At 35.4% G+C, this 24408-nt stretch overlaps 1 protein-coding gene across 12 annotated transcripts in view; it reads right to left on the reverse strand.

Moving 5' to 3' along the window:
• Positions 1-24408, reverse strand: part of LOC143240371 (rho family-interacting cell polarization regulator 2-like) — a 200633-nt gene that overhangs the window by 106846 nt on the left and 69379 nt on the right. For 4 of the 12 annotated variants that reach the window (XM_076482708.1, XM_076482700.1, XM_076482716.1 and 1 more), the window contains exon 1: positions 11853-14859. The exons of the other annotated variants lie outside the window; for them this stretch is intronic. In XM_076482708.1, the coding sequence (XP_076338823.1) occupies positions 11853-11937 (85 nt within the window). In that variant the 5' untranslated portion in view covers positions 11938-14859. Of the gene's footprint in view, positions 1-11852; positions 14860-24408 lie in introns of those variants that run through there. 12 annotated transcript variants of the gene reach the window in all.

The raw sequence follows: 24408 nt of genomic DNA on the forward strand, positions 1-24408 counted from the left end.
AACATGGTTGAAAGAAATACATTATTTTAAGAAATAAATTAATTCATTTTTGTTAAATGGACTGTATTAGGATTAATTTTTACCAAATAATCCAAAATAATTTGTCCAGTGATAAAGAACATTACAATAATTGTTAAAAACATAAAATATTTTACCTAAATACATTTTACATTTATTTGTTACAAAAATCTTTATAATAGTGCTTACTGTTTCACACAAAGTTGGAAATTAATGTTTATTATATCATTAAATGATATAAAGTTACAATATTCAGTTCATCACTTAATATAGTTTCAATAAAATAATTTCACAACAAAAGTTTTTGTTAAGGTTCATTTGCTGAATTCTAGTCTTTTAGAACACATTTCTCTAATACTCAGCACTTATTTGATTATATATGTCTGTCTCAGGTCTTTAATGCATTTCTGGTAAATCCCAAATTGGGATCATATTTTAAATTAGCATGTTCTTTAATACGAAGAACTAGTAGGTAAGAACTGCAGTCCAATGATACATCTTTGAGTGTTCATGAAAGACCAGAACTGAACAACACCATTATACTTTTTAAATGCATATTATATTTATGCAATAAAAAACAACAGAGTAGATCCTTGAATGAATGTTGTTCCACAAGATATGAGGAAAAATATTTGGACAAAAGAAAATAAAGATTAAATTTATATGTCTAAATGAAAACTTTTTATAGCTTCACATAGTGCAACATCTTGGACAGAAGCCCTTGGTCAGACACTGTAACCCAGTTTTTCTGCCTGATGAAGGACATCTGTTTAAACTGTTATGCAAAATAACAACATAGGTTGATGCATTTTTACATTAATGTTAAATCTATTATTTCTGACAATGGTAGTACTAAAAACTTTGTTAAACATAACTGCTACACACAGTTTATAGTATTATGACCCAATGTATATGCAGATCTTAATTGAATCAAATCACCTTTTTCATCCCAACTATCATGGGACACTGTGTGTGATTAAAAAAACACAGAGAAAACAATCTCCAAAACTGTCCTATGTTTCTACAAAATGAGAGAAATAAAAATATATAATGTCACAAAAAAATATGCAACACTATGGACAATAACAATTCAGTTACAATTGTGTCTACACAGTTGGTATGAAATCCATAAACAATAAAAACTTGTAAAGAACACATAACAAAAAAAGTCCAACAGTTAATTAAATAAAATTCACCTTATTTCCATATCATTTTATAACATAACTTTCATTGAAAAATCTCCTTTGTTGATTATCACAAACCCACAAAACAAAAAAGGTCTTGAAGTAGGTCACTGTTATTTAAGATACAACATACTATAAAAATATTTTCAGCATCGTAATAAATTCTGACTCAGGTTTCTAACATGACACTTATGATGATTCATTCTACATTTGGTTGTTGTTATGCACAAAGATACACAAAGGACTATCTGTGTTCTGACCACCATGAGTATAGAAACTTGGTTTAGAGTGGTATAAGTCCGCAGTGCATCTAGAACTGCATGAGATATAAATAATATGGTATTGTAGCTCACAGGCAATTTAGAAGTTTCAACCATTTACTTTGTTGTAAATGTAATATTGGAAACAGACAAGAAGATATTATTCAGTTTAAAAATTCAGATTTCAGATTTTAATATGTACTGTGAACAGATGTCCCAAGTTGGATAGTTCTACATTTTGGGATGCAAAAATGTAACTCTTTGGAAATTAGTGAATATAAGTGTCTTGCTTTATCAAAATTAATACCAGTATGCACTACTGTAGTACAAATTCACGAAAGTTTTGTCCTGTCCTCACATCTTTTATTTTCATATATTAATGTTCTAATACACATATGTATAATAATATATACAGTCACTTTAAATACAAGTTATATTACCAATATTAAAATAAACACACATGGTATTATTGTGTTTAAGGTTAAAGACCTTGCTCTTGCAGTTCTAAGAACTGTATTTACATATTACAACATATATGATGAAATTTACGCTAGCCAAAATTATAATTTAAGGTTTTGAATGAGCCAGCATAAGTTTCATGTTAGAAACACAATCAAAAGTCATTAAGATCCTCACAACATTTTTGCAATTGTATCTTTCGATATGTTTTACTTAGAAGCTTTATTATCTTGGAATTGTATATACATTATATAGTTTTTATTTATATTACTTTTAGAATATATAAGTTGGGATATATATATATATAAATTTTGTTTAAAATTATGTATGTATTACATACTGTATTTAACTAGCTCGGCTAAAGCTGCGAAAGCCGCTATCATCCTATCGAAACTGAAAATAAATATGAGATGTATCGAATCTGTTGGGGGTTTCAAATATTTTTATGCATTTATTACGTAACAAAAGATCGTACTTTTATACATCACACACACATCTATACATAAAAGGAGAAGGAAAGAGAAAAAGAAAATCGACTATTTTATTTTATATTCCAAGACTTACACTTGTTTTCTCAACATAAGGAAGGTGAAACGTATGTTACTGGCGATCACGAAACATCAAGTAAAATGTAGAAAGAACATCAACAGCAGTAAAAGTACTTTACACATACCTATGTTGCAAGAATTAGGTGTGGTCGTTTTATATCGATTAATAATCGTAAAGCCTATTTTTGTAACGTGTTCTAACGCTGGGCTGATTATTTTGAATTATTTGTCTAACATAATGCCGGTCCATGCAAAGATTAAAAATGATTTTATTTCATCAAATTAGTAAATAACGTTTGTTACAGACCACATTTACTTGTAAGTTGTAAGCCTAATTCAAATACAACATTAAAGAATGTTTAACAAAACTTCTGAAAACTAGCGTACACTTAACTTACAAATACAAAACTTATTTCAGACAAATAGACGCAGCAGTCTTCCCTGTATTAGTGTAAACTCTACCTGAATCAAAGACTCAATAGGTCTCACTACTGACATTGAATACCTATTCTGATATGTATAGCTTTTTGTATTAAATATAAACAAAATTTCTAAATCATTGTAATATTATTACGACGTAATGGCACGCTTCCTCCAGCAAATAAACATTAGCATCAAAATACTAAACATTAGCTGGTGTACTTGTCTTCGGTGCAGTATTTATGTATATCCGTAGTTAATAAAAGGTTGCTTCTTTTATATGTAATTGTAGAAAACGCAAAAACGCCCATAAAATCTACAAAACAAAAAATGTAAAACCGAAGATTTGTATTTCCCGATTGACCCACGAAACTTTCATGCTATTGATGAAGATCCGTCAACAGGGGGCGAGGTAGCGGGAAAAAACGTAACGCCCATAAAAACCGCAAAACTGAAATGTGTATGTATCTCCCATAGATCTAATGAACCTCCATACCAAATTTAGTGAAGATCCATCCATACTCTGCAAAGTAATTACAAGGTCATACAATAGACAGAACTATCATATTTATATAGATATAACTTATAACGTTACGAATTCATACAAATAAATTTGTTGAAGGTGCGGTGCACATTTGATATATATATATTTCTTAACATAAAAGTTATGTGCATAGTAATAAAACTTTCGTTAAAAATTACAAGCAAAATAACAATAACACAATGTTACTTATGCATTGCAACACATCGTACTTACTAAAGAAATTAGATTTTTGGTTTAAAGTAGCACAATGCTCAAAGAAATCTGTTTATGTAATAATGGCATAGAGTAATTTATTATAGATATTGGAAGTTACTTTCAATTAATAGGCACGTGCATACGTTCGACAACAACAAACAAATCCTAAAAGAAAAGACAATAAAAATGCATATGTAGAGAAAACGACAACGAAGACAAAGAGTTACTACTTATTGTCTCCCGGTGAGGCAGCGGTAAGTTCACGGCTTTATAACGTTGAAATCCGAGGTTTAATTCCCTGCGGGAGTCACAGCATATAGCCAAGTGGGTTTTGCTCTAAACAAAACAAATACGTCCTACGATGGAATTTAGCAGAAGGTAACGGCATCAGCTGTCGTGACTGCCGGTGTAATTGTGCATACATAAAAGTGACCTACTAAAAGTGACTACAATCTTCCCATCGTAAACGTGCGAGTTACTGGAATGTTTACCTATATATATATTTGTGAAAAATGATGTTAAGTGATAGAACTGAAAATGTTATTGCGCATTTAATAAATTAATGTGGATAAAATGTTTTAAAAATCTTCAAATCATGTCTACACCAACAGTGTAATACAGCATATACAAACCTCAGTCAACAAAAACTCAATATTCTCAATTCTAAAGAAAAACCAGTATAAAATGACAAGAACAAAAAAGTCATATCATGTTACGGAAAAGCCTAATATGTAGACACGCAAACAGAATTTTACGTTTCCAGTCGACTTTGGCAAATCTTCGGATTTACAACGTTTAGTGTTGAACCAAGGGTTCAATTCCCCTCGGTAGACACAACAGATAGCTCGATGTGACTTTATTATACCAAAACACAGATTTTACAGTATTACGGGAAAGTCATTACAGTTTCTCAAAGCACGAAGTCGAAACACACGACTTCACGTTCTAAACATTATGGAAAAGTCATTACATACATATATGCATGTATGTATATATATATATATATATATACACATAAATATTATTTAATCTCTTCCTACTAAATCACTCCGCAGAATTAAAGATTAGAGTGCTTGTAGGAAGAGGATGATGATTTTAACCAATAGTGTGAACAAAGATCTCTTAATTACAAACAAACGTTAACTAATCATGGCAATTAGTTATGCAACATGTAACAGACTTACTGTTATACATTTATTTTAATATCAAAGTTAGTTTCAGTTTTATACATATTTAGAACTGCATGAAATGTATATTGTTAAATGTGTATTGCGAAAGTTCTCTAAATTTGTAGAAGATACTCGAGCGTAAGAATCAATAATGTACGATGCGTATATGTAAAATACCTTTTTTTTTTAAATTTTGCTAGCCGACCCTAATTTATCATTGGAAGACTAGCGGGAAGGTAGCTAGTGATCACTACCTACCGCCAACTCTTGGGCTACTCTTTTACCAAAGAATAGTGGGATTGACCGTCACTTATAACGCCCCCACGACTGAAAGAGGCGAGCATGTTTGGTGCGACGGGGATTCGAGCTCGCGACCCTCGGATTACGAATCGAGCGCCTAAACCACCTGTCCATGCTGGGCCAAAATACAATTATTATTATCACCTGAACTTTCGAGAATCTCGCCTCACGAGTGTAAAAGGTAGCGATCGCAACACGCTGGAACCTCGGAAGATATAATTGTGATAAACGCTTATTAATCGGAAAACGACAGATATTTACCAGTAACGTTTGCGACCTTTGGACATTACAAATTGTTTACCTACAGTAAATTAACTTCAGACGTTAGTATTTCTACGAGGACATTACATATCTTCGTCGGTAAAAATCGTCAGCTTGTAACTGGCCTGAGACCAGCAAAGAATAACAAACTAGATTTCACGTTAAGAGAAGTGTATCAACTTAGAATTAATCCGCTCTCCCTGAACGTCGATAAACTATTCAGTTCCAGAATAAGTAGAATACTTAGCATCGTTTGTAAGTTTAAAAAACTCTTGAATATTAACCATAATTTGTAATAATCGTTATTATAAATTGTAGAAGATACTCGAGCGCAAGAATCAACAATGTACGATGTCTATATGTAAAATACGTTTTCATTTTGATAGCCGTCACTTTGTGTTTAGAAAGAAAATTGTGTATCAATCCTTTTTGTCAAATATCATATATTTAATAAATATCGTCATTTAATTGACTTCTAAATTCAAATTCAGATTTACGGCTATTTGAAATAGTAACAGAAAACCTACGTAATATACTAAGTCGGAGACTGCCGAGATAAATTATAATACACAAGAAACATTAATGTTGAAAGTTAACACGTGTATATGGAAGATTCACGATGAATGAAATAATACAAATATCTTAGTTTATGCCATGAATATAACTATACTTAGTACTCTCAAGTTGCACTGAAAGTAGTGCCCTTATTCGAACTTAAAATTTTCTAGAACGTTTATTATAAAATTAAAAATAATCCAAAAACTTCGTCATGGAGCCTGAATTTATACTGTATGTTTTCTGCTAAAACTGGAAAAGGAAAAGTATGATGGTTTACGTGATCACGGTTTTGGATGAAAAATTATAGTTCAAAAGCGTGTACATATACATGGGATCATGGCTTTACACAAGGCTAACACTTCTTTCAATGCACTCTCGTTTACAACTCTCAAACTAGCGACTTGTTTCTAAATTGGTCACATAGTGCTTCTACATATTTCTTTGTTACAGCTATCATTTGATGTGTATAATACATAAAAACTAAATAGTGTATATGTAATGATTGGAATTAATTGTCACACTGATGTTTGGTTTCATTTTATGACCGACTGACTTACAAGTCTAATTAGGGACACCGTATCAAACAGTCATTGACCCATACGGAATTTTGCGCAAACGCAGCTTAGAAAAACGTTTAAAAGTCTACTCCATTTACTTAATTTTGTTTAGTGCAAAACTACACAATACACTATCTGTGATGTGCTTACCACGAATACAAACTCGAACATCAGCATTTAAAGTCCTCAGACTTATCCCTTAGTCACCAACTCCCTCCCAAATTAGTAATTCTGAGATAATTCAATACGCAATAAATCAATCGACTCAATACATTGTAGTATTCAGCTTCATTTATAGACACTTGATTACAGTAGATAAATGCGATTGCACGTTTTCCCGGCGATTGTGTTGTTTTTTTTAATACAGAGTTTGAATAACGCACAAAAAATTAAAAATATTGACTTGTTTTTAAAATACATTATGTGCACTTAACAATTAATACTGTTTGCAAGCAACACATATATCTATCTATTCACACGCATCTTTCTATATATATGTATATATGTTATATCCTATCGCCGGGGGAATGATTGAGTGTTAACTTAAACTGTTAAATCAATAATTTGTATTTATATGCATTTTTTTACATGTAATTTAATTTACTTAATACATAAATTATGATGTTACAATTACTTTGTTACATTTATTAATTCCTTTCTACAGCCTCAATGTTTCTTCATACTCGAAATGCTTCTTGATGTACCACATTATAAATTATTTATCCTATCTGGTATTTTATGGTAATGCTACGTTTGAACATCCAATATAGAAATGACCATTTGAAAAGCATGGGGTTTTCAGGTGCAGCCCTGCCACTTTGCGGATGTGACCTTTGTGCTTTGGCTGCCATTTTTATGGCAAAAATGTGAATGTTTGATAATTTTAATGAAATAACCCAAAACTTTCTAAGAAAATTTCGAAAACAATTTCAAGGAAAAAAAAACTCAAACAAATTTTAGAAATAAAATTGGATCAAAACTGTGAAGTCATTAGCTAAACAAACATATTTTTGTTGTGAGCAGCGAGGACCAGCATCAGCGTCAAAGGGTAATAACTGCCCTATGACATACCCCAAGCTTGGTTGTAAATACCACTGAATATATCTGGACAAACATTTTCGTTCTTTTTACTTTTACAAGTATAGGTATAAAAAATACACATGTACACATTAAACGACTTTCGACTAAAACATTAGTATAGTATATACAGGTTAAAATTCAATTTAATATTTTTATAGCAGAATTTTTGTGATTAATTTGAATAAAAAAGGATTAAGGAAAATCTCCATACAGGAAAAAGGCTATTTTCAAATAATGCAAGTCATACAAAGCTCCTGAGGTTTCAAAAATAACCCAGTTTCGTTTATAAACTTTAAAATTAAGCTTTGTCCATTTGTAACGAATTCACTAATGTATGTTTATTTTTAATATCGATGCTTGTTTTGGATAAATATGTGTTTAGAAATGTATGAAAGTTATACTGTTAAATGTCTATTGCGAAAGTCCATACCGTTCTCTGAATTTCTACAAGATCCTCAAGCGTAAGAATCAACAATGAATGTAAAATACCAGTATTGTTGCCTCAACTGAATATTTTTAGAAAATCTCATCTTAAACTTATAAAAGGTAACCAACGCAACACGGGGGTGAAACAGTTTAATAATATTGTTGGTCTGCTTGTCAGTATGCTATAAGCCTCTGAAGCTATAATTGCGATAAACGCTTGTTAATTGGAAAAACTACAGATATTTGACCAAAATGTTTATAGATTTTGAACATTATAAATCGTTCACCTTCAGAGAATTAACTTCGGACGTTAGTATTTATATGAGGACATTAGATATCTTCCTCGGTGAAAAGTGAGCTTATAAACCGCGTGATGCTGGCCAAGAATAGAGCTAGCTAGCTTTCCTGTCAAGAAAAGCGTACCTACGTATCAACATATAATTATATCATTCTCCGTGAACCGTCAATAAAATATCCAGTTCAGACCAGATATGTCTCAGTATTATTTTTCAGTTTATAAAACTCTGACATAAATTATAATACGTGATATATGTCAAATTACCACCAATGTGAACTGATATTTGCCTGCGAAAACAATAAATACAACGACACTTTACCACATGGAACTTGATCATAATATAAAAATGCATTCCTACCTCACAATTATATTAGTAAAAGTTAGAGACACAACTTAAATTTTAAGCGTCTATATTGCGTGATGTTTTCTAAATGTTGTTTATGCTATAGACAAGTACATAAAAAATAAATTACGACAAGACTGTAATAGGCGTCACGAACCAAGGAACACAGTGCACTCGTTCAGTCACGATTTTTATTGCCCGGATTACTCACGAAATGAAAATGATAAATGCAAGTAGCTGAACTTTCCAGGATCTTGATAAAAGTAGTTGAACAGTATTGCTATTATCACTCGTCAAATACTTTTTTCTCTCTCCCACATACAGAAAATATTTGTTGAAGGAGAAAATAAACTTATAACTGTAGAGTGAAAGACTAAAATTGGTTATAATTATTTGTTTTCAATATATATATCAATGATAATAAGGCTTTCTCACAGGATTCCATGCAACGATACACAGAACTTACAAAAAATGTAATAATGTTTGGAGATGTGTACACTTACATGGTTGCTGCAGGCGTACAGTGCGAGTCTGTGTAATTAAGAAAATCTACTGTCTCACAGAAGCACATGAAACTACTCTGTCTAGCATGTGAAAGAACCCACACACGAGTATTAGGTGTAGTATCAAGAACAAGGTTTAACCCCACTATACATACATACATGCTTGTTATGGTTTAGTATCGAAAAGAAAATTCATTTTCTCCCAAATATGCATCGTAATAATTTCGGGTACATGTTCGCAGAAGTCACGAAAATTTTTAGGTTTTAGACAAAAATTTCAATGTTTTCAGAGTTCCTTTTCAATGACCGCGACTGCTTCTTTCAGTTAAATACAGAGTACGACATGTGCACAAAACTATCTTACGTTTTTTTAAATGACAAAACTGCGGTTGGAGCCACAAAATCAAGAGCAATGCATATGATGTTACGTGCTTTTTGAACACCTCCTAAAATCCGAAGTATTAACTTTTAGAATCATGGCACTTTAACCCCACATTGCGTGTTTTGTTTTGTTTTCTTTTGGGAAGGAGGGAAACCTGAAGGAATTAAACAGACTGCAATGGAATACTAAATTTTACAGTCCAGAACAAAATTTAATTCATCTAAGAATACTGAAGTTTACAGAAAAAAATTGACTAACTCACTCCAGAAACCACGTGTTAAACTGTTGATCTTACACTTCAATTCACACTAACTAATGCCAAACGAGGTATGATTATAAAAAAATCTTTAAGGAATTCCTCACTAGACATTTACGCAAAGCTGTAAAAAATCTAGGCTAAATATTCGTATCGTCTAAAATTTGGAGTCTACACTTGAAAAATTACATGTTCATTCGGTTTTCTATAAGAAAAATGACTGTAAATGAAAAACCTCTTGCTAGAAACAATTGATTGGATGACCCTTGTACTGTTGTAAATATAATAATAAAATGACGCATAATGTTAATATGATAAATACAATGACAGCACAAGCCGTTCAAGTCCAAGAACATTTGGAAACCACGCCAATAATATTCTGTTGAAACAAGGCACAGCAGATACACCACCATTTAACAAACTCTTAGCTAAATGTAATCATTTTCTTGAAAGAAAATTGAAAGTCTCTTTTGCGTCAATCTTATAAATCTGAAATAAACATAAACAATTGTAGATTCTTATGATTATTATCATTATTTTTGTTGGATAGCTTGCGTTTTTTTTTATCTTAATGTTATTCGTATTCTGTTTAACGTGCATGTAAACACACTTAACATTACTAAGTATGATTAAATTGTTGTGTGTTCTTTCGGTTATCATTTGTATGTGATGCTGTAACCCTTGGGAAAGGCATGAGCTGAAACGTGGGTTGGAATAAAATATTTTTCCTTTTTTCAAAATTTATTTTGTAACAGATTTATCGTTAAACGTTTATTTTAGTGCTTATGCTTGTTTTTGCATATACGTATATTTGGCATGTGACGTATATACTTGAGTGGTATTGCGCAAGTCCCGCACGTTCTCGAAACTTGTGACGCATTCTTGAAAGTGAAAAGCAACATTACTTGTTTGACAGTGAGTTACTTTGGATATTATTATTTCTATTAAGACATTAAATATATTTGCTGGAAGGAATCAACTTGTACCCGATGTTAAGCGAGTCAAGCAAAAGCGTTAGCTTGGGCAAGGCGTAACAATATGAACGCAGAATTAAGTTGCTCGTCGTGGACCTGGATCGTCGATAAAATATTTAGTTCTAAACCGGATACAAGACTCCGTATACTGTGTGAGTTTGTAAAACTGTTGTATGTAAACTATCATTTGTAATAAACTACTGATAATAACCGTTATTGTAAATTGTATTGCTTTATGTTTGTATAGTAAAATATATTTGTGTAAAAAATTGTGTGTATCAATCTTGTTGGCAAATAACATAAGTTTAATATATACTAATTTTAATTAACTAATAAGCTCAAATTCAAATTTCCGGTTATTTGAAATAGTAATACTTAACGTGGGGCCGGCATGGCCAGGTGGTTAAGGCACTCGATTCGTAATCTAAGGGTCGCGGGTTCAAATCCCCGTCACACCAAACATGCTCGCTCTTTCAGCCATGGGGTGTTATAAAGTTACAGTCAATCCCACTATACGTTGCTAAAAAAGTAGCCCAAGAGTTGGCGGTGGGTGGTAATGACTAGTTGCCTTCACTCTAATCTTACACTGCTAAATCAGGGAAAGCTAGCGCAGGTAGCCCTCGTGTAGTTTTGCGTGAAATTAAAAAACAAACAACAACTAACGTACGTAACATAATAAATCGGAGACTTCCGAAATAAATAATACGAAACAGTTTTCACTCATCCGACCTTCTCTGTACAGTTTATCTAATGCATACTGATGTTTGCTGCATAAGATTTTATCCACACATTTGCAGAGTACATTCTGATACAGGAACACAACACTAATTTCAACACTTGTATACATTACCAACTACAATATAGTCAATGCTTGGGAATTATTAACACTGAATATGAATAGACTGATACTGTCATTAAATCATGGTGTTACAATACGACAGTTCAAATTTTCTGTTTATAATTGTATTCTCAGGCGTCAAAGATTACATACTGAAGTAAATCATATAGGGTAATTTCGAAACTTATCAACAATTCCATCTCAATTCATATATTTTGGTTGCAAAGGAATAACTGATTTACAGCATTATAAAGATAAGCTATCTTTCGTCTCACATACCACGAGTTTCGGCTTCCCATAAGTCTTCAATATCTACATCCACAGAGACCCTTTCACATCCAGTGTTCCTGTCACACTGGGCCATGGGGAAACAGGAAAGAATTCTTAAAACGATATACCTTTTAATGTTACAGATACTTATTCAACGGACATTACGCAGAAAGATATTTCTAATCAAATTATCATCAGTTTTTTTTTTTGGTTTGTTTTAACAACGCGAATTCTAGTTGCTAGAAACGGTCAAATACCGCAGCACCGATAACAACTCACAAATATGAAGCAACTGAACAAAGTAACGTCGAATGTCGCTACTATAGGAAAGCAGCGCTGTGTCATATTCACAGAAACAAGACACCACACGCAGGGTGTTTCTTTTGGTTTCTACAAAGTTCAGACATCATAAAACAAATGTCTTCTATTTAAACTGTTTGATAGCTTCACGATTAAACACTCCTTTATACATTTGAATTATTCCTGTCTGGGTTAGGTGTACAAGCAAACCGAAGTATCAAAGACACCACCTTAAAGAAAACTCCACACACGCACACACATACTATATTGCCTCGTACACAAATTCATGTACTGGTACGCACGACTTCATTTAATTCGTCACGCTGCAATGCTTCTTACACGTTCACATGTAACTATGTTGGAAGTTTGTGTATCTACGATATAATCTGATACTGTACACATGCATGCGTCATTTCACTGCATATAGCAATTACAATTACAAGAAATAATGAAGCCTAAACAAAGAATATTAAAAATCTACTACTTGATATACTTAATATGATGTGGAAGATGTCGTAGATATAATCGTGGGGTGTGTTTTGATGAGTAGGTTGGGAAAATGTGTTTAACTGGCTGTGAAGGATGAAGTACGTTGGGTATATGTGTAAAGGTATATTTGCAATAGATTTATTCGACGGAAATTGAGGTTTAATAATGAATAACAGCAACAGTTGACACGTACGTTCAGTAATAAATATTTAATTCTTTGATGTTTCGGAATATACATATTTCATCTTCAGCGAACTATAATGAACATGGGAAATTATAAGGTACAGACATATGAAGTATAAAACACTATACAAGTAATTTAAAATACAGCATAAAAGTATGAAATAAATTACGAGACAATAACGCAATATAATAACGTCAAGGTATTTAGAACAGACTTAATTGTAATGAAGTTTTGTTATAATTTAAATTTGAGAGTTTAATGAAAACAGATAAACTTTCTTTAATTAAGACTTCAGCATTTGATGATCCAGATGGGATGACTTTTACATTCGTTACCAAGACATAATGGTTACAGCTTTCGCCGTGTGTGCGAGTCGTGAAGTCTGGTGAATTTGTTACCACTTCTACTTGTACTTCTGTATATTAGCGGTGTAAATGGCGTAAACTTTGCCAGTGTAAGTGGCATTACAGCCACCACATATGTATTTATATACGATACTGGAATGCATGCGAGTAGGTAATAGGACCTTATATCGTAATAGATTTTTGTACTTTGATTGGTCATTTAAATATAATTTATAGCTGAACTTAAGAGATAAAACGTTTTACTTATTCTTAAAAATCTGTGATTTCAGTATGAAACTTCGATTAACTGTAAAAGTAAGAGTATTTATGAACGGTGTATTTTTTATTTATTTATTTTTTGGAGAGGGGTCACAGCTGTAGGAAAAGATTGTTTGGTTTGTGTTGAATTTCGCGCATAAGTTGGACGTAAGCTATCTGCGCTAGCCGTCCCTAATTTAATAGTGAAAGACTAGAAGGAAGGCTTGTTGTTTTGGTTTGTTTTTTGGAATTTCGCACAAAGCTACTCGAAGGCTATCTGTGCTAGCCGTCCCTAATTTAGCAGTGTAAGACTAGAGGGAATCACCACCCACCGCCAACTCTTGGGCTACTCTTTTACCAACGAAAGGTGGGATTGACCGTAACATTATAACGCCCCCACGGCTGGGAGTGCGAGCATGTTTGGCGCGACTCGGGCGCGAACCCGCGACCCTCACGAAGCGCACGCCTTAACGCGCTAGGCCATGCCATGCCCCAGAAGGAAGGCAGCTAATCATCATCACCCACTGCAAACTCTTGGGCTATTGTTTTACTAACGAATAGTGAGACTGACCGTAACATTATAACGTCCCCATGGCTGAAAGGGCGATAATGTTTGGTGTGATGGGGATTCGAACCCGCGGGCTTAAATCGAGCGCTCTAACCACCTGGCCATATCGGGCCTCTAGGAAAGGAACTTGCGTGTTAGAGCTTGAATAAACTAAAACGGCTATCTGGACAGAATTCAGTAAATGGAGCCAATAATGTCAAGAAAACGGAAGTACAATAGATTAAAAGGCATAAGCCCTTTCATGTGTAGAGTTCTGGAGAATTCACAAGTCTGCGCAATAAGTGAGACCGCCTATGGTATAGACGACGCAAGTTTAGTTCAGTCACAAAACATTGTTTGTGGAAATGAAGTTAACCTCTGTAGTTTAACCCTAACAGGCAATATTCAGTGTGATTCACAGTATGACGAAGATAAGAATAATAATGTCTTGTAAGTTGGGTTCTAAAATAATTGAAACAACTTGCGTAGCCTTTAGACATAAAATAAAATTAGTTAAAGCTTTGGATACAACTGTGGTAGCTCATGAGGTAACAATTTATTACTGATTCTACTGTGATAACAGAATAGAGAGAGAATTATTGAGTTTTAGATACCATTGTGATATCCAATAGTGAAAACGTTTTGTACCCAAGTTTGGTTTACTTTGAATATACAATTTAAAACAAGTGGATTGTATACTCTATTTTATTATTCGAATTTATTGCTAACAAGTCGCTCACAGCTAGTGTAGCTACAACAAGCCAAGAGAGAGAAAGCAGCAACAGAAGAGAGGAAGAAACACTAGAAGAAGACATAAAAAAATGAGAAAAAGGAGAAACTGGAAATAGAAAGAGAGACAATAAGAGCAATAAGAAAACGAGAGAAAAAAGACTAAAAACATAGAATAAGAGCATAGGTTGATAATGCCAAATTCATCAACAGAAAGGACCCAGAAATAAAAATTGGGTATAGGGGCTGCCAAACAAAGCTGCCCAAATCAGATGAACAGATAGATGATATGATTGCTTTCCTAGGTCAAATGTAACTTTTCAGTTTGCCTAAGACCCTTTCTTGCAGGAAAAGGCTTAGAAGTACATGTAGACATGATGTCAAACGATGCCATGTACTATGACAAGTAAAAAGGAAATTAAGTTAGAACAATGGCCAAAATTCGCATAAAAGATTTAAACAGCATTAAAATGGCCAATGACACTTAAAAATAAAACACAAGTAAGATTGACAGTGTTCACCATCACCAATGACACTGTTCAGCGTCAGGGATATACCCGTGGAAAAAATATGAATAAAATGGTACCGTCGTAGAGAGTTGAAATGAAGGACGACAGTAAACTGTGGGCTATTGTGACTTGAGTGTCATAAAGGTCACACATTAGTGCATCAGTCGCAGATAAAAGAAAATGATGGCGTTCAAAAACCGTGACCAATGCATAACTTAGCCAGAACAACTTCGTCTTTCCGATTTTTACGAAAACAAAATGGCCAAAAGCCAACAGAAAGTTTGATCTGGAAAAGCTTGTTGTCATATTGCTCACTCCAAGTCGACTGCCAACTAGCGCAGAGCCGAACCCTGAATACAGGAACATAGTCCATGTATGGGAAACTTAGGGCAGTGATAGCATTAGAGCACACAGACTTAGCTGCGGTGTCAGGTACCTCGTTCCCACGAATACCGACTTGGCCTGATATTCAGAAAAACTGGACAAAAATGGAATATAAAGAAACACGAGCCAGTCGGTTTTGAATATCGACGAGAAGAGGGTGAAAACTAACGTCAAGCGATTCCAGGGCAAGTAGAGAGCTAAGAGAGTCTGTATATAGAGTACAATTAATATACTGTATACCTTCTACGCTATCAAGGGAAAAATAAATGACGTACAACTCAACAGTGAACACTGAAACTGTAAAGGGGATTCTGGGAGCAACCACCGAACCACAACAAATCATGGCACAACCCACAGAGTTATCTGATTTTGAACCATCAGTATAAACGGGGATACATGAATGGTTCAAAAGATGTTTGACAAATAGAAAACAATACTTCCAATCGGGAGTATCTGCTTTCAACAGGTGACTAACAGACAGGTCACAGGTGGGAATGGTAATAATCCATGGAGGGATGGGCTGACCAGTGAACACAGCAATGTCATCCATGGGTAGACTCAATTCAGCCAGCTGTACCTGGACATAAAGGCCAAAGGAAAGAATGGCAGATCATCTATTCCAAAAGAGAATAGCCAAGCTGGAATGCTGTGGTAAGAACTGCAGTTTTGAAACATGTTGTAAAAAGCTGCAAGCAATGTAGGTGAAGAGGAGGTTCGTGAGACTCAGTGTACAAACTGTGAAATGAAGAATTTTGGAAAGCCCCTATGCACACGTCAAAGAACCATGACATAATGCCTTTGAATGTCCAAACGGCTGGCACTAGAAACATCAGAGAGTAAGGAATGCATGGCTTAGATAGAGGCAGGTGGACATGGTGATGTAAACATACAAAATTAGAACATTAGTTGGTTGTATGATTCTGTAATTGTGAGTAGAGATATGGTGTACAACAGAAATGCCTTGTCTAGTGAAATCAGCAAGGATCTCCAACTCTGGAATGTTCTTCAAATCCCTCACATCGATCACTTCTCAAGAGAAAATAAGAGTAGCACGTGGAGTAGCCTCAACGGGTATAATTCCCAATGATCTTAGAATTTAGAAGTTTGTTGTATCTGGTGTAGACGTTTCAACCAAAATGTTGCCAGAGCACAGGTTTCTGACTGACTTGGGCGAGCCAGCAAAGCCCTCCAATCCCCTTTGAATGAAAAACGGAGACACCTGCTCTAAGGATTTCTCAGGTAATGGATGATGAGAAATCGAGGTGTGGAAACAGAACGTGGTGGTGAATGAGTAACAATCATCCACGTGTGATCGTTTTCCAATTAGCCATTTGTTTAGTCTCATGTTCTTCATGTATTGGGAGTATCTATATTAAATAGAAAAAATATTCATAGGCAATTGAACCCACCCACCATGGAGCTGTACGAGGTGATGGACTACAATGCCAAACAAGGACACTGCAGTAACACCAGGTTTTCGTGAGCACTATACCTAAACACCAGCATCAGACACAATATTCACAACACTAGTCCAACAAGGCCAGCTGACTGATCCTGGGGGCACCCAAAGGTTTCTTGTCTAAAGGTGAGCTCATTCCAAAAAAGTCAGATATTAAAGGGATGCCCACATCCCCGAAAAGAGTGAAAAACATCTGTATAGTAGAAGGAAATGTAAGTAACAGTCTGACTGCCCATTCCATAACCTGGAGAGAAATAGGAGTCAGTTGTGCCCTTGCTTAAAACCTTGTTGAGTTGGTAAGACAATGAACTTCTCAGTTTTAATAAGAAAACCATTCTTGATGGTTTCTGAAAGGATAATCTGATTGTTGTTCTGCTAATTGATGATATGGTGCCATAAGTAGCCACTCGTCCATATAATGGGAGTGCACAGGTTTAAAGTATAAAAGTGATGAGAGAAAGTTCTTCTCACTATGCAGAAGGCATGTGGTGAAGAGGCTAGCCTAAAGGACAGACACTTGAACTGCAGAACCTGACCCTTGAATACAAAACGTAGATATTGAAGGATGACTTCTTTATGAAAATATGGAGATATGCATCAGTGACATCGAAATTAGTCATCCATAAACCTGTTGAAAAATGCCAACACTGATTGAGAAAGAACTCCATCATTAACCTCGGAGGATCTGAAAAATTTGTTAAGATGAGATATATCAATCTCAAAAAGCTAGGAGGAGATAAATGGGTACAACAAATACAAGGAATAAAATCCTTTACAAAAGTGACTAACTTTTTATTTATAGCCCCTTTATTAATAACTCCCTGATTGTCTTGGAACAAAAATCCACACTCACTGGATCTGTTGGAGGTGTGAGCACCACAGGTTGCAAAGATAACAGAGACATGAACTGAATGACCAGATCTGTTGCCAGAACCTGAATCACCCATCGAGCTAATGTGAAAGAATTTCAGGGGGCTGGAAAATGATGTAACCTTGCTCTCATAGACCCCAACTGCATAGAGTAGACATTCAGTCTGAGAAAAGGACCCAAGAAAACAAGGATGGGATGTATTCTCAACACTAATAGCTCAAGGAGCAGAAGCTGGAAGGTAAGGGCATGCAACAAACAGCCACAAATGAACTACCAGCAGGAGCTAATAAAAGTCAAAACGCCAATTATGCCACAAAAGAATATAAACGGGTGATATCAATTCAAGATTTCAATGCCTCTGGGACACCGTCAACATGAATAGAAGGAAAAAAGTCTTGTACAAGTCACAGAGAGTGACAGCAGGAGATCAATACCCTCCATCAAGGGATCTCTAACCCAATAAATCCCACAACATACGAGCCAGCAAACTAAACAATAGGCAAAAGCCAATAAACAGACAATGGTAGAAGTCCAGAAATGACCAATTTCACCCTCAAATTGCTGTGAGGTATGATAATAAGTTTCTGACAAAATTTGGAGAGAAGATGAAATCTTAAAACAGCAGTAAGTGTCAAACAAACATGAAAACGTTTGATCTGTTTAAAGAGGTTGCAGGGTCCAATTTGAAACCCCACATGTATAAAAGTGGATCAAGTCTGAAAATCAAATTACACCATTCTATCAGTGGTAAGCCAAACCATGCTGTCAAAACAAACATGAGGGTCACAACATAGCTTTCCCATTAAATAATTTAGCAACAAATCTCCCAGCATGAACAGTAATATTCAGTGAAGGAGGAAAAATGAAATATTTATTCTCACACCTTTCTGTCAACAAAGATGGAGTACATTCAAGATCAACAAGAGAAAACCCCAAAATACGAAACCTGATTGACTAACTGAAGAAAAGGAGAACAAGGTGGCTGATCGAGGTTGTACCTCATGAAAAGCCAATCTATTAAATGAAGGCACTGGAAAAAATTGTTCTTCATCATCATCAAAAGTTGTCTCAAAACCCCCTAAAGAGATTCTCATGGACCGAACGTATGTCCTCATCTCACAGACAGCCTCAACTGAGAGTTTAACACCTAATACCAAGAAATATTGTTACCAGGAATTTCATTTAACAATCTGTTGGCAGCTAGTGCAGATTTTGAAAATGTATACCCAAACAAGCAACATTTATAACTGAGTAGGGTCCAAATGATATTGACAAAGCTTCTCTGGAAATGGACTGAACAACACAGAAGGAATAAATGTCTCTTGCTTCTGTCACAATTGAGCCAAAGTGTGAGCCAAGGGCAAGTTATGCATACCAACTGACAAATCCAACCTGTGAAATTGACAGGGGATAATTCACAAGACAAAGTAAGATACCAATAAATAAATAGTGGTTGGTTGGTTTGGTGTTTTACGGCACAAAGCAACTAGGCTATCTATTAGGTTGAGGAATAATTCGTGAGCATTTTAAATAATTTCATTCAAGCATTACATGCAAGACTATACAATACTTCAATGCATGAACACATTAAACCCAAAACATTTATTATGATACTTTATTTCATGTAATACCTAGATATATAGTATGCATTGTTTTAAACGAAATTGCAAGAAATTAAATGCGAAAAGCAGATGGTGTCGAAAATGCATGATTTTGTCCACTTGACATTCCATTTAATGAGCTGAAAATGAAAGCAAAAATTAAAGACATATGAAAATCAAACACACCATCTATTAGAGCAAAACATTATCTACCAAATGACATGAAATATTTTTTAAAGCGTTTCATTTATGAATATATTTTTTAACTTGAAAAAACACTCATGAATTATTCCTCAACCCAATACATCAAACATCTGGTAAAGAGTTAAAATTAAAGTAAAATTAGTAAACTTCATGAAAGGAAATTAAGGTAAAACAAAACAAAGATTAATTTTTGAATTAAAAAACATAAATAGGATTAAAACCAATTTTACATCTAGTCTACAGAAGTAAGAGAAAACTACAGTAATACAAGTTGTGAAGGACTTTCTATAGTATAACTGTAATTATCATAACTTGCCAGGAAGACTAATATGTAAGTTCATAAACCATCGTTAGTCAACTAAAGTTGGCCTTTCATTTTATGGTTTCGAGTTATTTGATGTTATGGACATTTTCAGAGAGTAAAGTAATAAAAGTTTTAAAATACTTGTTGCAAAATTTTAATTATAACTTGCCAGAATGACTAACAGGTAGTTCAAACAGCAGCATTAGTCATCTGAGAGTTGGCCTTTCCAGTCCTGGTTTTGAGTTATTTGACATTACAGCCATTTTCTAATTTCAAATCAAACTAGATGTACTTTGATTCTTAAAAGGGAATCACATTATAAAAGGTGTAATGTACAAACAAAAAAAACATAAATAGTATTAAAAAGATTAATGGGCTAAAAAATAAAACTTTACTAAGGTGGAAAGTGTCACTATCACCGATAATACTGTCTAACTTTATGGATAAACCTCGGAGAGAGCATGTTCAAAATGGTGCTGTTGTTGAGCCATACCAACAGTAAGACAGTAAAATGTGGCTTATTGTGACCTGACTGTTACACAGACGACACATTGGTGCATCAGTCCCAGCTAAAAGAAAACGATGAGTTAAAAACTGTGACCAATGTGTAGTCTAGTTAGAACTTCCTCTTTCTGATCCTTACGGAAGCAAGACAGCCAAAGTCCAATATAGGGTTTTATTTTTGGAAAAGCTTGTTTTCACATTGCTCTCTCCAAGTCGACTGCCAACTGGCACAGAGCTGAGCCTCGAATACAGGACCGTAGTCCATGTACAGAACAGGCACAACAGCGATAATGCCAGAAGATAGATTTATCTGTGGTGTGAGCAAGCTCATTCCTGCAAATACCAATGTGGCCCAATATGCAGACAACTAGATAGAAGTAGATGTTATGTTAAAGAGAAATGGGCCAGCGAGTTTTGAATATCGGAGAGAACAGGGTGTGAACTAATGTGAAGCAGTTCCAGAACAAGTAGAGAGCTGAGCAAGTCAGTATAAATAGTGCAATTTGAGTACTGCTTAGCTTCAATGTGATCCAGGGCAAGAGAAATGGCATATAGTTCAGCAGTGAACACAGAAGCTGTAGAGGGAATTCTGCATGCAACTACCGAAACACAACAAACCATGGCAAAGCCCACACAGTCACCTGATTTTGAACCATCTGTATAAATAGGAATGGAAGGATGGTTTAAAAGATGTTCACCAAATAACAGACAGTATTTCCAATTGGGAGTTTCTGCAATTCTCAGGTGACTTAAAGATAGGTCACAATTGGGGACTGTAAGAAGCAATGGTGGAATGGGCTGAACAGTGGATACAGCAATGTTATCCAAGGACAGTTCGAATTCATCCAACTGCACCTGGATATGAAAGCCAAAAGGAGCAATAGCAGATCATCTGTTCTGAAAAGTATAGCCCACTGAGGAAGGAAAACACAACCCCAGGTGGAATGCTTTGGTAAAGAACGAAGTTTTGAAGCATATAGCAAAGATATTGGCAAATGGCACAGGTGCAAAGAAGTTTCATGAGACTCTGTGTTTAAGCTCTGAACTGGGGAAGTGCAAAAGCCCTGGTGCAGTGCGAAGTCCTTGATGATGAATGGGGTCCAGCATCTTTAAGGCCGACATCCTGGCAGAGCCATAGACCAGTGATCCATAGTTGAGTTTCAATCGAATAAGAGCACGATATATCTTTAGCATAGAACATCGATCCACTCCCCAAGTGGTGGAAGAGAGGACATGGAGGATATTCAGTGCTCTTGTACATTCGACCTGTAGGTGCTTGATGTGTGGCATAAAGGTCAGCTTACGTTCAAAGATAAGCCCCAAGAACTTTGTCTCAGGAACCACAGGCAGCACAACTTTGCCAATACAGAGTTCATGATCAGGGTGAATATCCCATTGGCAGCAAAGTGCATACAAACAGATTTAGAGAGAGAGAATTTAAAGCCTTTTGCTGTGGTCAACTTCAGTAAATGATTGAGGGCAGTCTGTAGCTGCTGCTCAATATACCTCATGTTCAACAACTGACATGAGATGTGAAAGTTGTCAACATAGAGCCTGTTTACAACAGTAAGAGGGAGTTGTTCAGTGATGACATTAATCTTTATACTGAAAAGTGTGAAACAAACCACAGCCATGAGGGACTCCAAGTTCCTGTAGAAAAGAATGGGAAAATGTCGAACCAACATGAACTTAGAATTGCCAGTCCATTAAAAATTTTTTAATAAAAAATGGGCAAATAGTCACATAACCCATATATATGAAAGTCTCACAAAATGCCATACCTCCATGTTGTATAATAAGCCTTCTCAACGTCAAAGAATATTGATGGAAGATGTCATTTAAGAAAGGCTTCTCTGATTGACATTTCAAGTTGAATCAGGTGGTCCATGGTGGAGTGCTGTCATCAGAATCCACATTAGGTGGGCAAGAGGAGGTTGTTTGATTCGAGGAACTAAACAAGACAAGCATTAACCATCCTCTCTAAGGTCTTACAGAGACAGCTCATCAAAGCAACTGGATGGTAGTTTGAAGGAATATTGGGATCCTTCCCAAGCTTAGAGAATGGTAGGACAATAGTCTGGCACCAAGCATCAGAAAAACGTTCTACTGCCAGATTTGGTTAGAAATAATCAGAAGAATAGCAAAAGAAGCAGGAGATAGATGGTACAGCATGCCAGATGTACTGCCAGACCAACGAAGGGCCAGTTTGAGTTCCACCAGTGTAAAGGGATGATTATAGTCATAGAGACAATCAGCTCAAAAGGAAAGAGGTGATTGCTCTGCCGATGTCTCAATGGCTAAGAAGGTGGAGGCAGAAGTAGAAGTGCTAGATATCCAGTAAAAGCTTTCACCTACGGTATAGGCGATGCCTCGATATCAACTGCTTCCTAGCCATCAGAGAGCAGACAGAATTATATTGCCAAATGACCTTTCTAATCTTGTCCCATATGACTTTGGAACTGGTGGTAGAAGATATGCTGGTGAACTTAATCCAAGATTCCTTCTGCCTTTGATGTCTTACCCAACAAGCATGCTAGAAAACTGAGGTGCAAGAGTGTGAGATACCTATGAAAAGTATCTCAGGCCTGTTTTTGAACCTTCTGTGCCATGTGGTGGGCAGGATTTCACCATAGAAGAGGATATCATGGAAAACATTGAGTTTTTAGGAATACATTGAGCAGCTGCCTGTATAATACAGCCAGTTACTGCTGCAACACAGTTGTCTATTTATAGCTTACAGACAATGACAGGATCAAGTTCTGCGAGAGCAGTGAAAAGGGCCAGTTTGCTTGATCCAGCTTCCACTGGGACATGCACCTCTGGTGGCATCAACCACGGCCAAACTCTCTCAAAATTATAGGAAAATAATCACTGCCTCTTGGATTATTGTGAACCCTCCATGAAAAATGAAAGAATAGTGAAGGGGAACAAACTGAGAGATCAATAGCAGTAAAGGACTGACTAGGTGTATGATAATAAGTACAAGAACTGCTACTGAAAAGAGAAAGGTTGTGATCAGAGAGCATATGCTTTATGGAGCGACCCCTCTCATCAATATCAGCACTTCTCCAGAAGGGATGATGTCCATTAAGTTTTCCCAGGATTAAAATAGGAGATGGGAACTGTTAAGTAAGAGCACAAAGGTCTGACTGATCATAGATCTCTCCAGGCAACAGGTAGAGAGAACAAACAGTGATGATACAACCCAAGGAAACATGGATGGCTACGGTCTCCAAGGGTGTGTCAAGTGGTAAAGACATGGTGAACAATGCTGATCAACCAACAGGGCCACCCCTCATGCACTCATCCATCACACTGCCTGTCATTTCTGTACAAAGAAAACCACTGAAAGGTGACTGTATCAGCAGGTTTCAGAAATGTTTCTTGTAAGGAAAGATATACAAGATGGTAGGAAGCAATCAAAACTTTGATATCATTCAGATTAGAACATAAACTTTGACAGTTCCATTGTAGCAAGGTGGCCATTTTTATTTATGTGTAAGCAAACTGGGTGGAGAGCCCTTCTGTTTTTCACCATGTCTTTTTTCTTTGCAGTCTTTATTGTAGGGAGGTCTATCAACCTCCATGGATCCTGCTCAGGGTCGATTGGGCAGGTCTTTACTGTTGGAAGAGGATTCCAGTGACTGAGGATATAAATGAATGATCATATTGCATCTGGGGGTGGGAGAAGAAGATGTATTCAAGGAAATGATCGTATCCAGAACCAAAGGAAGTGGATCTTGGGATTTGCTGGAATGTATGTCAGAGACAGAGTTGAGTGTTGAAGTTAATTCATCAACTTTTTTAACAATGGAGATCAAAAGACTTTTCATTTGGATTGAGAACAGTTCTTTTGAAGATACAGAGAGATCTGTCTG

The sequence above is a fragment of the Tachypleus tridentatus genome, chromosome 2 (genome assembly GCF_004210375.1).
Source record: "Tachypleus tridentatus isolate NWPU-2018 chromosome 2, ASM421037v1, whole genome shotgun sequence".
NCBI classification, from domain to species: Eukaryota; Metazoa; Arthropoda; class Merostomata; order Xiphosura; family Limulidae; genus Tachypleus; species Tachypleus tridentatus.